The sequence below is a fragment of the Filicampus tigris genome, chromosome 2 (genome assembly GCF_054856515.1).
Source record: "Filicampus tigris isolate MCC_2025a chromosome 2, RoL_Ftig_1.0, whole genome shotgun sequence".
In the NCBI taxonomy this organism is placed as follows: Eukaryota; Metazoa; Chordata; class Actinopteri; order Syngnathiformes; family Syngnathidae; genus Filicampus; species Filicampus tigris.
Genome location: NC_141218.1, coordinates 10,064,222 through 10,078,211, shown reverse-complemented (window position 1 = coordinate 10,078,211; position 13,990 = coordinate 10,064,222). Strand labels below are relative to the sequence as shown.

Below are 13,990 nucleotides of genomic sequence, written 5' to 3'. Positions count from 1 at the left end.
TAGGGTAAGGGGAAACTGCCGTACTTGACATCTGCGTGCTACTAGCGCTACTGATGAAGAGGGCTGGAAGTTAACTAGTAATGTTACTCGAAATGGTCATAGCACAAAGTTTTCTACTAGTGCAATGTTTTTCCTCTTTAGGTATATAAAAGCGGCACTTAGTATACCTAAGTTGTTCTATTAGTGAGGACAACAAATACATAGACCTTAATTAAACACGTTTACTCTACATTCTTTTGCATGAAATGTCCATTGCTGCAGTCTTAAATGCTGACAAATGCAAACACACCTGACGTGTTGTCACGACACTGGCTTTGCGATAACAGTCTGACATGTTTACTTTCTAGTTTTTCTAGTTTTTGTGTGCGTGTTTTCAGCATGTCACATTGACATAATGACAAAGAAGATATTGTGAGCTCCCGTCAATAGAAATGCACGACTTCAACCAGTAGCCCCACTTTATCCTAAAGCTTGATTTATCACTTAAAGAAGGTGTGTGTGTGTGTGTGTGTGTGTGTGTGTGTGTATATATATATATATATATATATATATATATATATATATATATATATATATATATATATATATATAAAAACTAGTCTTCAACCGGTTAAAGTAAAAAAAAAAAGAAAAAATGTGTTTGATGTGCAAAATGACAGTACAACCAATCTGAGATTATTTACTTTTGATAGGCTGAAAATGCAAGGATTTAGACAATTAGTTAAACAAGTTCTCGATACAATTGATGAATTATCAAAATAATTGATACTAATTATTATTCAGTATGTAGTGTATAAAGTTTAAGTAATTTGATCATCAATATTTTTTGTTACATGTACTGTTCTAGTGATTTAGGTTCTTATTTGGCCTTTATCTCTTAACTCTTTGTCCTTTGAGCATGTCCAGTAGCTTTACAGTCCTTTGGAACATCATAACCTTCTTCTGAAACATTCAGATGAGCAGGGCAATTGGGGCGTTACACAATTTTCGTCATGTTCTACCAAAAAATTTACAAATGGGTGAGTGTTGACAGTAATACTGTATGACAGCCGCACTTTAGCTATGCGGTCGGGTCACGTACTCCTAAGTTTGTGCCGCTTTCTCCTGGCGAAGACTGCTTATCTGTATACAATATTTAACTACGTACTTCAAACATGCACGACGAGTGCTTGCTAATGATTGACTTCCTGCAACCCCTTCGGTGACCCGAGGCCTCTCCCCAGTAACACTCTGGCATCCCAGACTGGTATGTGAGTGTGGAACATTGGTCCTTTTGGATTTTGGCACAAGAGGAACAATTCACCCACCACCCCCATGCGCTTTCAAGGACAGTCTGCACAGGAAGTGGGGAGTAAATATGAGCTAATGTGTGCTTTGATTGACTGCGTGTAATTAGAATAAAACATTGACGTGAAGGAAATATGAGGAAAGGCCTGTTTGTGTAGCACACTTGCGCTCCAAAGGAGTGGAGGGGAGACCTAGACATAGAAGTATGTTTTTGTGTGTGTTGAAAGCCATTGCTAATCGATTACCAAATTAATCAACTATTTTGAGAATCAACTTTTAGTGGTATTTTAGAACTGAAAATTGTCACAAATCTTCTGAAATTTAGCCTCCCAATTAGGGATGCTCCGATCGATCGGGCACCGATAATGACCGGCCGAATTTCGTGAAAAATTGCGTAATCAGCATATTCGATCAAAGCCTTTTATTGCCGATCAAAAAATCCAATCACCCACAGCTCTTGCTTCGCAGCCTACACCCATGAGAGTAGCTTGCGTGCAGTTTTGTTGTTGTTGTAGGTCACTTGTGGGCAACAGACCCACTATATCATTTTATAATTCACAAAAAGATTAACAGTGACTTTTTTTCTCATTGACAGATGTACAAGATAGTTTGTCTATGCACAAGACAAGAAACCAAGTTCCTGAGTCGTTTCAATTTAGGAACTCATTGAATAGTTTATTCAAGTGAAGCCTGCATGTGACAATTTTTTCTACTTTGATTATATTCTGAACCATGCAATGTTTAGGTGGCATGTTATTTATTTGACTTTGTGCATAATTAAGTCTTTGGAGACTGCTGATTATTTTGATCTGTTAAAAACTGTGTTACTAAAAGCTGTTTTTTCAGTTATCTTTGTGTCTTTGTGACTGAGTAATTGTTGTATTGTGCCAGCAACGGTTTTGTATTTCTTCATGCTTTTGAAAATATATATAGATTTTAGTCAAAATTACGGCAATAATATGGCTGTTTTTTTTTTCGATAATACTGCATAATAGCAGTCACCATAAATAAATCTCACTCATGCATGATCGGTATCGGTGCCATAAAACCTGATCGGAACACCCCTACTCCAATAGTATGTCAGATTTTTGTAGTCTTTCATGAAAGCAGACTGATTATCTTTGAATTGAATTAAAAAAAAAAGACATTTGCAATTATCTGTTTTTACTTTGGAAAACAATGATCAACATTCCCTATTTACAGAGCTGGGCATCGTCCATCCATCCCCGATTTTTCCGTCCTGCATATTCAATCGACCCACATGGTCCCGGCCTGGCCCTTGACAGCGACAGCCAATTGGCGTCGAACATCATTTTAACGTAACAATAAAAATATCAAAGAAAAACAACTGACACACACGCACAGCGTGGTGATCGGTGAAATAAAAAGAATATGGGGTGCGCCATAGCGTCTGTGGGACCGCAAGGTACACAAAACTTTAATTTTTTAAATTTTTTCCTTACTCGACCACGTGTCAGGGAGTGCGGCACCTGCGTGTGACGTGGTATCTGTTAGGTTCGTTCTCGACGCCGGTTGGCTGACGTGGGTCAATTAAATATACAGGACAGAAACTCGGGTGTGGAGGGATGATGCCCAGCTCTGCCTATTAATCCCTAACACGTTACGAAACGAACCAGTTCCTGAGTCATAATTAGTTTGGGCTTTTTCTGCATTGTCAATTTAATTGATTATTAAAATAATGCAGGCCTAAATTAAACTTAAGGATACTACAGTGTTGATCGTTAAAATTGTAAATATACCACAAACTAGGATCTCAAAACACTTGAATATCGTTTCAAACTCGGCACACAATACTCTTAAACGTAAATGGCTTGCAGATGATTTGATTTTCTAAAAAAAAAAAAAAAAAGTGCATGTTTGTTCCCTTAGCAACCTGTAAAAGTGGCAAAAGTCAAGTAATAAGGAGACTTCTGTTCATTGTTAGCTTTTGAACAGCAACATGCATAGAAGACTCTCCATAACTTATGCGAACAACTAGCTACATTTTAGTCAGGGCTTTGGTATCATCTTGTGGCATCTTAGGGCGTTACAGAAAGATCACAAAAACCGCAAATCTGAAAATGTTTGAATAATAGATGTGAGTTCAATGTCGCCATTTGTTGAATGTTGAACAAGATCATTGTGTGGAGGGGGGGCCTGAGTATATGCGTGATTCACTCCCTACAAACAGAACACACTCTCCTATTACAAGTACACGCTGGACACCTTGCGTAAGTGGATCAAAAGACAAGCCGCTGTCCCCCCAAAAATAAAATGCGAAAAAGCTGCGCGACTAATGAGGACACGCAGCTTCAGAACAGTCCCAGTTTCTATTAGCTCTCTTATGCCTCCCATTGGGCCCACTGCTGCTAAAATGTACGCTACGGTAGCTCTTGTGTGTGTGTGTGTGTGTGTATATGAAGCACTTTAAAGGTCTGAGCTGGAATAAAAGGGCCTCATATTTTTCCTCGCAGCATTTCTGAGGCGTGCTCGTGAATAATTGATGCGCTTTGGATCTCACGTAGATCCCAGGCTACTCGAATGGACAAACCATTAGGCACACGTGTGCGATCAGTTGAGATCGCGGCGGGTTACGACTACTGTGTCACGTTGTCACAGGAAGGAAAAAAATAGGGTTGTGAGGGGTGGGAATTTTCTGGTAAATTTTCACACAAATATCAGATGGGGAATATTCCGGAATGAAAGCTTTCCATGGAAATTGGCAATTAAGTGGGAGTTCAGGGAAATGTCATATATTGTGATCATGTTATTATATAAACATGCTGTTTTGTTGTAAGTAGACATCTAGGATATCACAGTACCTTAACTGCTTTGAAGTTTTTTCAACTCACTCGAGTGGCGTTGTATCAGAAGCTCACTTGTAAAAAAGAAAAAAAAAATGGGTCAAAGCGCATACTCATATTAAACGACAGCTTGTAATTTGGAAAAACTCATTAGACGAAGCACTATGAAATGTCTGTTCCCTGACTGCAGTTTTAAAATTCCAGGTTTATTCCCTTAAATTCTAATTAATTGCAGATAATTTCCATGGTAACTTTCTAAGATTGAACAATCCCTAAATTTGAAAACCCTGTTTGTATCTGAGTGTTGCATGCAAAACAACAACGAAGTTCCGCCGCTCGCTCGACACGAGTATGGTGTGCGGCCACTGGGCCTGCTCGCGTGCTCCGTTGCGTTAGCTGCTGCTTCTTCGTTGGTTTAACTCTTTAGTGTTTGGAGGCGTGCTGCCTACATCGCAGTTAGCACATTCTTGTTTTTTACATGCAAAACAACTAACTACACAGATGTAATATTTTCCTCAAGGCTTAAACAATACAGTGTAAAGACTAAAAATATACAATAATCATTGAAACTTATCATAATTATATCCTGAATTTGCAGGTCCAGTACCGGTTCTGAGAGGGTGACCGCAACTTGGCTCATGGTGGACAACCACTCAAAAAAGCGTAATATCAGACCCTAATATTACTGCAACGCAATCTTGAACTGAACATTTGCAACCAGCTATGAGACGTGTAGCATGTCAAATTAATGCTGAAATAAATGCTGTCGACTTACTTCCGCTGCCATGGTACTTCACAAAGCGGAGAGAAGTAGAGAAGTAGGTGAGAAACAAGTACTTTACTCTTAAATACGTTTTGATTTTAGGTAGAAAATCGAATTATTTACTTGGCACATTTGGTGAATGTCCCAAATAATCTATGTTGTTTAAGCATAAATTTGATAATGTTCAATGGGGGGGGGGGAAATGTATGTAAACATTGCATAATACATTTTAAAGCTGTAAATGCAATACCATGAAACGGTGATATTTTTGCTCAAGGTTATCATACTGTCCGAATCCGATACCGGTATGTGCCTTGCGGCATTGGTCGTACAAAAATTTCAGATGTTAACCCTGCCCGTGTGTCGCTTGTTTATTCAAAGGCTTAATTGTGTTTTCAGCTGCCTACATACTGTACATTATATCATATGTAGTACCTGTGAGTGCGGTCCAGTAGTGTTGGGACTGCTCTTTGAGTATCAGGTCGTTGTTATTTTTACACACAAGCCCGGCAGGATAGAGGAACATTTGTTTCCATGACTCTTCCTGTTTGTTGTGGGCCAACAAAAGACTACCTGTAAAGTGCGTTTAACAGGTGTATCGTAGCTTTGCCGTCTAATCTCATCTGAAGTTCAAATACCAAATAACTGCCCTTGTTTCCCCCCCCCCCCCCCACCTTCCTCAAAAGGGATCCTTTTCTTTTTGACCGAGCTGTGCAGATCTTGTGATGTGTCGTACAGAGACAAGTCTGTATTGTGATGTTGTCATTAGTAGCCAGGGCTTGGCAGGCATTCATAGTCGGGAGCCGAGCTTTCCCTTCCCAAACTCCCCTGGGGAGTGTGCGGGCTGATTGCGGCTCACTGTTATTCCTGCTCCGCTTGAATGTCCACAGATGAATGCCTTTGGAAGGCGGGGGATGCGAGGCGGCGTTTATCCAGCCTTCAGGTTACGCGTTGCCATTTAGATGCTCTTTTTCCCTTACACGACCCCCCCACCCCACCCCCCACCCCCTTCCTCTCCGGGCCTCGTTCCGTCATCCACTCTCCTGTGTCGGACAGCCAAGTGGACAAAAGTGGAAAAAGTACTTCAACATTGTGCTTAAGTGCCGATACTTATGGAAAGGGGCTGGTAAAAATACATGTATGGGTTCAAATCCTGTAAAGTAAAAAAAAAATAAATACAATTACAGACTCTGGACAAAACTAAAAAGTATTTATACAGTCAATTATATACAATACCTGCTTTGGTAACTTGTTACAGTGGGGGCGGGGGGAAGTTCACACAAAACTTGCATAGCCCTCGTATTGAGAAAAAAGGGGAAAAAATACACAACTTGTATGTTTTGTGTTCCCCCAAAATTAGACTGAAAATTTAAAATACTAGAAACTGGGGATTTTTAGGATCTCACGTCACAATGCATTTGCCACAAATCATTTTGACAAAATAATTCTGTTAAAGCCCCTGTAAAGTGACGTTTTATTTTGTCTTTTTTTACTCAACGCAGTGTCGTGATCAGCCCTGCCACATTTAAATGAGTAAATAATTGCCAAGTTTATAAAATGAGGTTTCAAAATCATGAATCAACAAAAATACACTGGATGTGCTGAAACCAGGCCGCGCTCCAATTGAATTGCCACTGCTACGACTAGGGAAAATGGATGCTACTTCGTCTCGCATCATGCTTTCGCATACACATAACTGCATGTTTGACACACAAAAATATATCTGCTATCTGGTTGCTGGAATATACTGTATTCCACCCGTTCAATGCGGGGCTTTTTCACACTGTGACAACGAGGCCCTCTAAAGTGGCCACGCCAGCCTGAAGCCCCGATCCACACGCTGGCTGTCACTTCGGACTTGACTGCACGTCACTTTTATGCCGGATAATCGCTGATGCGAGCAAAAGCACACAAGTTCTTTTATAGCGGGGGAGGTGCGGCTTCTGTCGGATGCCGAAGTGCGTCATCAGGCGTCGTTTTAGCCATACAAAAAAATAAATAAATCAGGAAAACTTTGATGGGGACTAAACAGTTTATTGTTTCACAATTGAGTACTGCGTAGTTCTACGTCTTTGCACTTTTTAAGCAATTAGCTTCAAATGTATAATATTTAGAAACAAATCTCTAATTCATTTTACAGAGTCTCTAAAGGACAGTAACAAAGTATTTCAATTTGGCTGCTTCTCACCACTGCAAGTGGATCGGCCTGAGTGGCCTTTTTCTTTTCCTGTCTGCATTTGAATGTGTTGCCTGGGCTGTGGCAGTAAGCAGGTGTCTGGTTACTTCACCTTGGTGCCTCTTGTTGTTCAGACCAGGGTGGCGATAGCAGCGGCCTCCAGGAGAGGCTTGCCTTTTATCCCCCTTAGGTTTCGGCAGGGGGGAGGATGAGAGTTCACTGACCTCAATTTTGTTTATGCACCTGCTCAAAAGAGTGTAACTCTTGTGACGTCATCCTCACAGGGGTGGATGTTTGCTTTTTCGAAATTACCTGTCTGCTGGTTAGCTGCAGTCTGGACTTTGAGCTCTACAGGAAGTGTTGGCGGCTTACACTGGAAGTTTGGCTCCTACAAGGCGTGTTTTACTGTATATACAGCGGCGGTGTAACCCGAGGTTGGAATGTGACGTAGTCTTTCACTGACCTACACTAATGTAGTCTTATGTCAGAATTACCGTAGATATTGGTGTGAGAAATGTGTTTGAAATACATCATAAATAAAACAACAATGAAAAAAACATAAGTAAAACCATAATTTTCACATTTCTTGGCAAATTAGTTAATTGCCCACTATTCACAATTTCATAATTGCAGTAAGTAGTTTGTTATCCTAATAGCATAATTGCTGAAACACAAGAAGAACCACACAAATTCAACACATAAGAATCTAGTTGCCTCGGTTCAATGTTTGTGGATTACCATGGGTTTTTTTTGGAGGAAGGGTTACATATTGCGACAGTAAATCAAACATGACTTGGGCAATTATGCTGGTAAGTTAAAAATTTGTATAGAAAAACACTCAGATAACCAGGTGCCCAACATTATCCAACATAATAGTGACAGTTATCCTTTCAGTACAAAGGTACTCTTGTAACAAAATACTATACAAAGGTGTGAAATTTTGTTGCGTGCTTTGAATGTGTTATAGAGTGGCGTCATCTGCTGGATGAACGACATAACCTGAATTTGTACGTCAGAGACAGCGCTGTAGTCTATCACATACCTACACTAAAGTCATAATTGCATAAATATTCAAATTAAAAACACTTATTAGTGAAGCACAAAATGCTAACTAGTAGAATTGTATGTCACTAGTAGCACGCAGCTGTCAACTAGTGTATGTTTTCTCACAAGCAACTTGTATAGACATACTAGCATGCCAATGTTTTAGTACACGTGCGCAGGAATGTCATGCAGTTGTGGAAAAATAAATTTTAAAAAAAATTGTCCTACTAGTGCACTGTTTTGTCTTACTAGTGAGTGCCAAATGTGTACCAGTACGTGGACAATTCAGCGCACTAGTAGGATATGGAATACATTACATGTGCAAACCCTATCAGCCGGTGGGCCGGTTCCAGTGAGAGCCTTATTAATGAGCCAACTCAGGTGAAGTCATTCATCACCGCGCATGACAGTATTTGTGCGCTTATGGCGAATGATCACGCTTGCCGGGTTGTTGGTGGCCTTCCCGCCTCCCCCACCTTTTTTTTTTTTCTCTCCATTGAACCATGTTAAAGAGCCCGTGTTGAACTTCATTACTTTGTATAATTTGTGTAATTAATTACTTATGGGACATTGGCGTGTGCTTTATCCAGATCTGTGATAAAACATCTCTTCCGGGGCTCATTAATTAATGCAAGGTTTCATTCAATTTTCCATTTACTCATTTTCGGTTCCATCCTGAGATGCTTTTTCCATTGCAATCAACCGAAAAACACTGAACTTATGGCCCCTTTATATCACACATGATCATCACAACCACTTTTTGGTGAATGCTACCCATCCATTTTTCTATAACACTTGCCGTCATTAGCGTATGTGGATAATTGGAGCCTATCCCGGCTGACTTTGGATGAGAACTGGTTTAGACATGTCTTTGTGTATACCATGTGCACCATATTGTTAATATCCTGTCAAGATGGGGGCGGGGGGGAAACAACACCACATTGGAGTAGCTTCTTCCAAGTGAGTTTTGGCTAACATTTGTCAACTTTTTTTTTTATCTCCCCCCCCCCCAAAAAAAAAAAGAATACAGCCGCTTTGAGTCCAAGATCCACGACCTGAGGGAACAGATGATGAACAGCAGCATGAGCTCGGGATCCGGCTCCCTGCGCACCAGTGAGAAACGCTCACTCTACGTCAGGTAAGATGGAGGATGCATTCCTAACCTCGGCTAAATACAAAATAAGACTAATCTCGTGTTAAAGAACCTGGCTGGCCTATTGGAAACATTGTGTGTGTGTGGGGAGGGGAGGATGATAAAAAAAACATGCTGTCAAAAGCAGACATACTGTTGCCTGGCAAGGATTAAATGGGGAAGCCTCTTGCTTCATAAAGTCAACCACCAAGTACAAACTATGTAATGTGAGTGATGCCTGGGGCGCCAAAAGTATTTTCCATTCATGCTGGGACATGGCAGTCAATGAGCACAGTCTCAACATCAGTGGTCCTCGGTACTGGGGTCTGCAAGCTGTAGATTGTGTTTTCAAAGTAATTTGCACATAATTGTATCATTTTTAAGCAAAATGGCATACCTGTACATAATGTATAATAAATCATAAACCGATTATTTCTCCTTACTTTAGTTTTGGGCCAATGAAGAGCTCTGATATGACTGTGCCGCTTCATCGCGTAAATCTAACAGCCCTGCACAATAGTCTTTTTTTCCCCCATTTTGTTGTAATGTCACATTATGACAGGAATAAAGTCAACGGAGAAACTGTGTCCCCTGGCATTTACTGGGTAACGTTTTCAGTTGCCACATGCTACAGTATATATATATATATATATATATATATATATATATGTATTTTTTTTTTTAACCATGAATAAAATAATGATTGTCAAGGGAAAAAAAATGAGGTGACCTGGCTGCTATAGCTGTATTATATTACAAAGAGAGGAAATAGATGAGAAATAAAGGAGCGTTGATATTTGAGATGCTATTGGCAAACATCATCTTATTCATTAACTTTACTCGCGCATTTCAGTGACAAAGACTCTCCACGCTTCACTTTTTAGCCATGTATGTACTACAATCGGAAATTACACATAGTATTAAGTATTAGTATACAAGTATTTGTTAAACAAAATCCATGCTCTGGATCTCCTTTCATACCCGAAAACATAAGAATTTTTGGGGTGTTCAAAATAGGTTAGGTTTAGGGGGTTGTGTTTACTTGGTAGTAGGGCTGCTTGATTATGAAAAAAAATATTAATCACGATTATTTTGGTAATAATTGAAATCACGTTTATTCAAACGATTGTTTTTTGCGAGAAAACAAGAACAGGTTTAAACATGTAAAAAATATAAAGACAAAATTCTTGGAAACGCTATAATATAAGTTCGCTTTGGACCCAACAACATTAAATTATTTAAAAGAAAATTTAAAGTGCAAATGTATGAATTAAAGTATGGTTTCCTTGTATAAACAAACAAGTTAACTTGCTATGCACTTATAAGTTGCCAAAGTAGTAAGCTGCTTGGAGTAAAATGCCAATTTTGACAGAATAACAGACATGCTATTACTCTACATTTAGACCTTTGTCTGGAGCCTTTTTTTGTTTTGTTTTTAAAGTAATATTTACACATAATAAACAAAGTTACAGTAATTTGCTTCTGCTAAATTATAAATTTAATATGCTGATTGGGTCAAACTAATTTAAATGTTGACTGTTACATACTAGTACGTAATCTATACAATACTTCTAAATTAGAGTTGGCCATATATATCACCACGCTGTGCGTGTCTCTTGTGTGAATTTTTTTCTTTATTTGGCGGCGTGTCTATTTGTGCAGCGCACAACGCTTGTACATTAAGTTCTCTGTCACCGACGAGGGACGGACTGTGACCACGTGGTTCGGCTAATTATGCAGACGGGAACTTCGTGACGGTTAGGCGATGCCCAGCTCTGCTAAGGTTACACAAACGAATACTAATTTAAAGTAAATCAATCTAAAGACAACCCCCGCTTTACGTACATACTGTACTTGAACTCAATAGCGCTGTCAGTGAAAGTCACTCCGGTCAAATTGAAGCCCCACAATGCAGCAATCCCCTATATCCCAGTTAAAAATATTCGCTTGATGAGAGAATGAGCCGTTGCATGTTGTGGGAACAACACCTCTCCAACGAGAACATTCCGCAAGAGTGTGCTGGAAAGCCAGTCCAAGCTTGTGTCAGGCACTTCCACAATGCAAGCGCCAGGATTAGAGCGGCGGTGAAAAGAGGCTCCGCCATCCCCAATTTGAGACGATCAATCCACAAGCATGCTGCAGTCGACAAAGCACCACTTTCTGAAGTCCATTTGTTAAGATGCATACATTTGATTTTAGGGGGTTATTTAGCCTCACTGTTGCTATGTGTTACAGTAAAAATCCGCTATTCAAAGGGGTCGTAGAGAAGAAGAAAAAAAACGCAAGTACGCACCCCTGAAATTGCCTAAATATTCATAGTGTAATCATTAAAGTGGAACTCAAGACAAACATTTTCTTCTTATTAATATTCTGTTTGTGGAATAAGAAGTTACGGGGAATTTTTGAGACATTTGAAGTGCTCGTTCCGTGTTTTCTCGCGAATTCCATAAAGGTGGTGATGAAAGAGGATTTTGACATTCTGCAGCACTCTGTTGTCGACTGAAATTGACGTCACAGTGCCCTCTACCCGCATTGCGAAAGTCACGGCTCACCTTTTTGGGTTGGGTCATGTGACGCTTGTGGCTGTTGTTCCTTTACTTATTTTGAGCAGAAAATAAGGAAATATCCTCCCTTTCAAGCCCACACAGATGACTTAGTGTTGTCGACTGACAGCAGTTGCTGTCACAATACAAGGCCTTCAACAGCAAACAGAGGCTGTGGAAGCAGTGAGTCATGCTGGAGTCAAGGTGATCAAAGTGAAAGCGCTGTGTGACGTAACTCCTCTACGCCCAGGTTATTTGAGTCCCGCCGCACTCAGCGCTGGTCCACTACATACAAGGCTGGATTGCGTTGGTCCAGTCTTTGTATGCGGGGAGGCAAGCAGGGCCTAGCCTGCTCTTGTGCGGTTTAGTAACAGCGCAGCAATGTTGTAAAAGCCGTCTCGCTATCCAGCCGATGCATGTCCTCCCGGCCCAGCTGCAGGAATGTGGAGGCGTTGAGCCTGCAAGGTGAGCTTTGAAGCGGGGCGAAACGCGACAAAACAGGCCAGCAACAGCAACGGGCGCGATGAGTCGCCTTATCACTCGTCGACCCGTGGCGAAAGTGGAAGGAAAGACGACATTTGCAAGAACCGACGTGGTTTGGAGTCAAATAAAGTATCACTCAGGTTTCTCTCTTAGTTTTAGAATTTGTGGTATTCTTGAGTACACTTGAGTCGAAACCTGCAAAGCAGGTATGAAGAGTGTGCGGTCTTGTGACATGATGATGACACGTTTAGACTGACAACAAAGAGTGTAGATTTAAGACCGTGCCAATGCAAAGCAGGCAGTGGCATTGTTTGGTGTGTGTGTGTGTTTTTCATGAACGGGTTCTGACGCTTTTCCACCAATGAGTACATCCTTCATAGGACTCGTCATTTGAGAATCCACCACATCCAACAAACAAGCGGTTGTGGTGAGAAATCAATCCGGATTATAGGCCACATTAATGTTGCGGATTAGGGCTGCAGAGATTAGTCGACTAATCACGACGACGTCAACGATCTAAATTGTCGACATTTAAGTGAAGTCGTCGACGAGTCGTTTATTTATATATTTATTTGCCGCATTGCTTTTCTCTTGAAACAGCCTCGTCTCGCGCTTTTCCCCGCTGGCTGGTTGTCTGTCAACGGCGCACATGCGCAGTCGCGGTCATCCGGGACTTCCAGGGCTTCGTGATGTACACAGAAGCATTGTGGTTAGTGATGCGGAGTGTATGGCTACCTGGTATTAGCAAAAGAGACCTAAAGTTACGGCACATTTCAACCACAAATACTTACAATGCAAACTCCCCCCTCTCATGGCAGCATGACGGGGAATCTCGATAATGGAGAAAGGAAGCACGTTGTGGCTGATGCCTTTTTTCATTTCTGACACGTTCAGTCGCGTCTGAAAGCTAGCTGTAGTTAGCACACACACCGGTTACGCGTGAGTTTGATATCCACGGACACTATGTCCTTTTTGCTACGCTAACATATTGTAGCGTCTAATATGGATTAAGGAGGCATTAGTCAGCAAACTCGCGTTTTTAACAACCACAACAGTGTGCGTATGCCGTGCTTGACATCGAAGCAGAAATATCTCTCACGAACGGAGTGATGCGTTCACCGGGAACTGGGAAATTCCAGTACTCAAAGTAACAAAACATGACATTTGCCACAAGCCCTCTTTGGCATTACATAACAATAAAACACATAAGTTTGTTACAATATACTATGTTATAGTACTAACATTTTTTTTTTAAATATGTTCCTCCTAATAGTTAAATATTTTTTTCCCCTGTTGCATTGATGGTGCAGACCAATTTACTACTATTAAATTACCCATATTTTAGTGAAGAAGGACAAAACTTATTGGTTTTAAATTTTGTTTTCATTTAACCTTTATCCCAAACAAGTGTTTATTTTAGTCTTCTTTAGCACAGTGCTTTTTCCTAATTTACTCATTTCACTACCTTCTACATGAAAAAAATTGCTTGCAATTGCAAAGAATAGTTACATTTTTTTTTTTACAAGTATTCCTTTTTGTATTTATAGATAGTTTCATGGAATTAGTGCAACTCTGCATAGTGTATAGTTTTGGTTTCATTTTAAGATGCACTAAACAATTGCAGCCAAAACTTTTAATGCCACAATATTGACTTCAATTTAAGATGCACCATCATTTATGAACATCTGAGAACTGCTGGCACAAGCTGCAAAGTTTAATTAAAGTTGAATGCTGTATCATCTCATTAATTTGTACATA

General features: G+C 40.3%; 1 protein-coding gene across 18 annotated transcripts in view; it reads left to right on the top strand.

The window, feature by feature from the left end:
- The window catches only part of dlg3 (discs, large homolog 3 (Drosophila)), a 111,796-nt gene that overhangs the window by 82,990 nt on the left and 14,816 nt on the right, over positions 1-13,990 (top strand). For all 18 annotated transcript variants that reach the window (XM_086024072.1, XM_086024071.1, XM_086024073.1 and 15 more), the window contains one exon: positions 9,098-9,212. In XM_086024072.1, the coding sequence (XP_085880198.1) occupies positions 9,098-9,212 (115 nt within the window). The remainder of the gene's footprint in view (positions 1-9,097; positions 9,213-13,990) is intronic.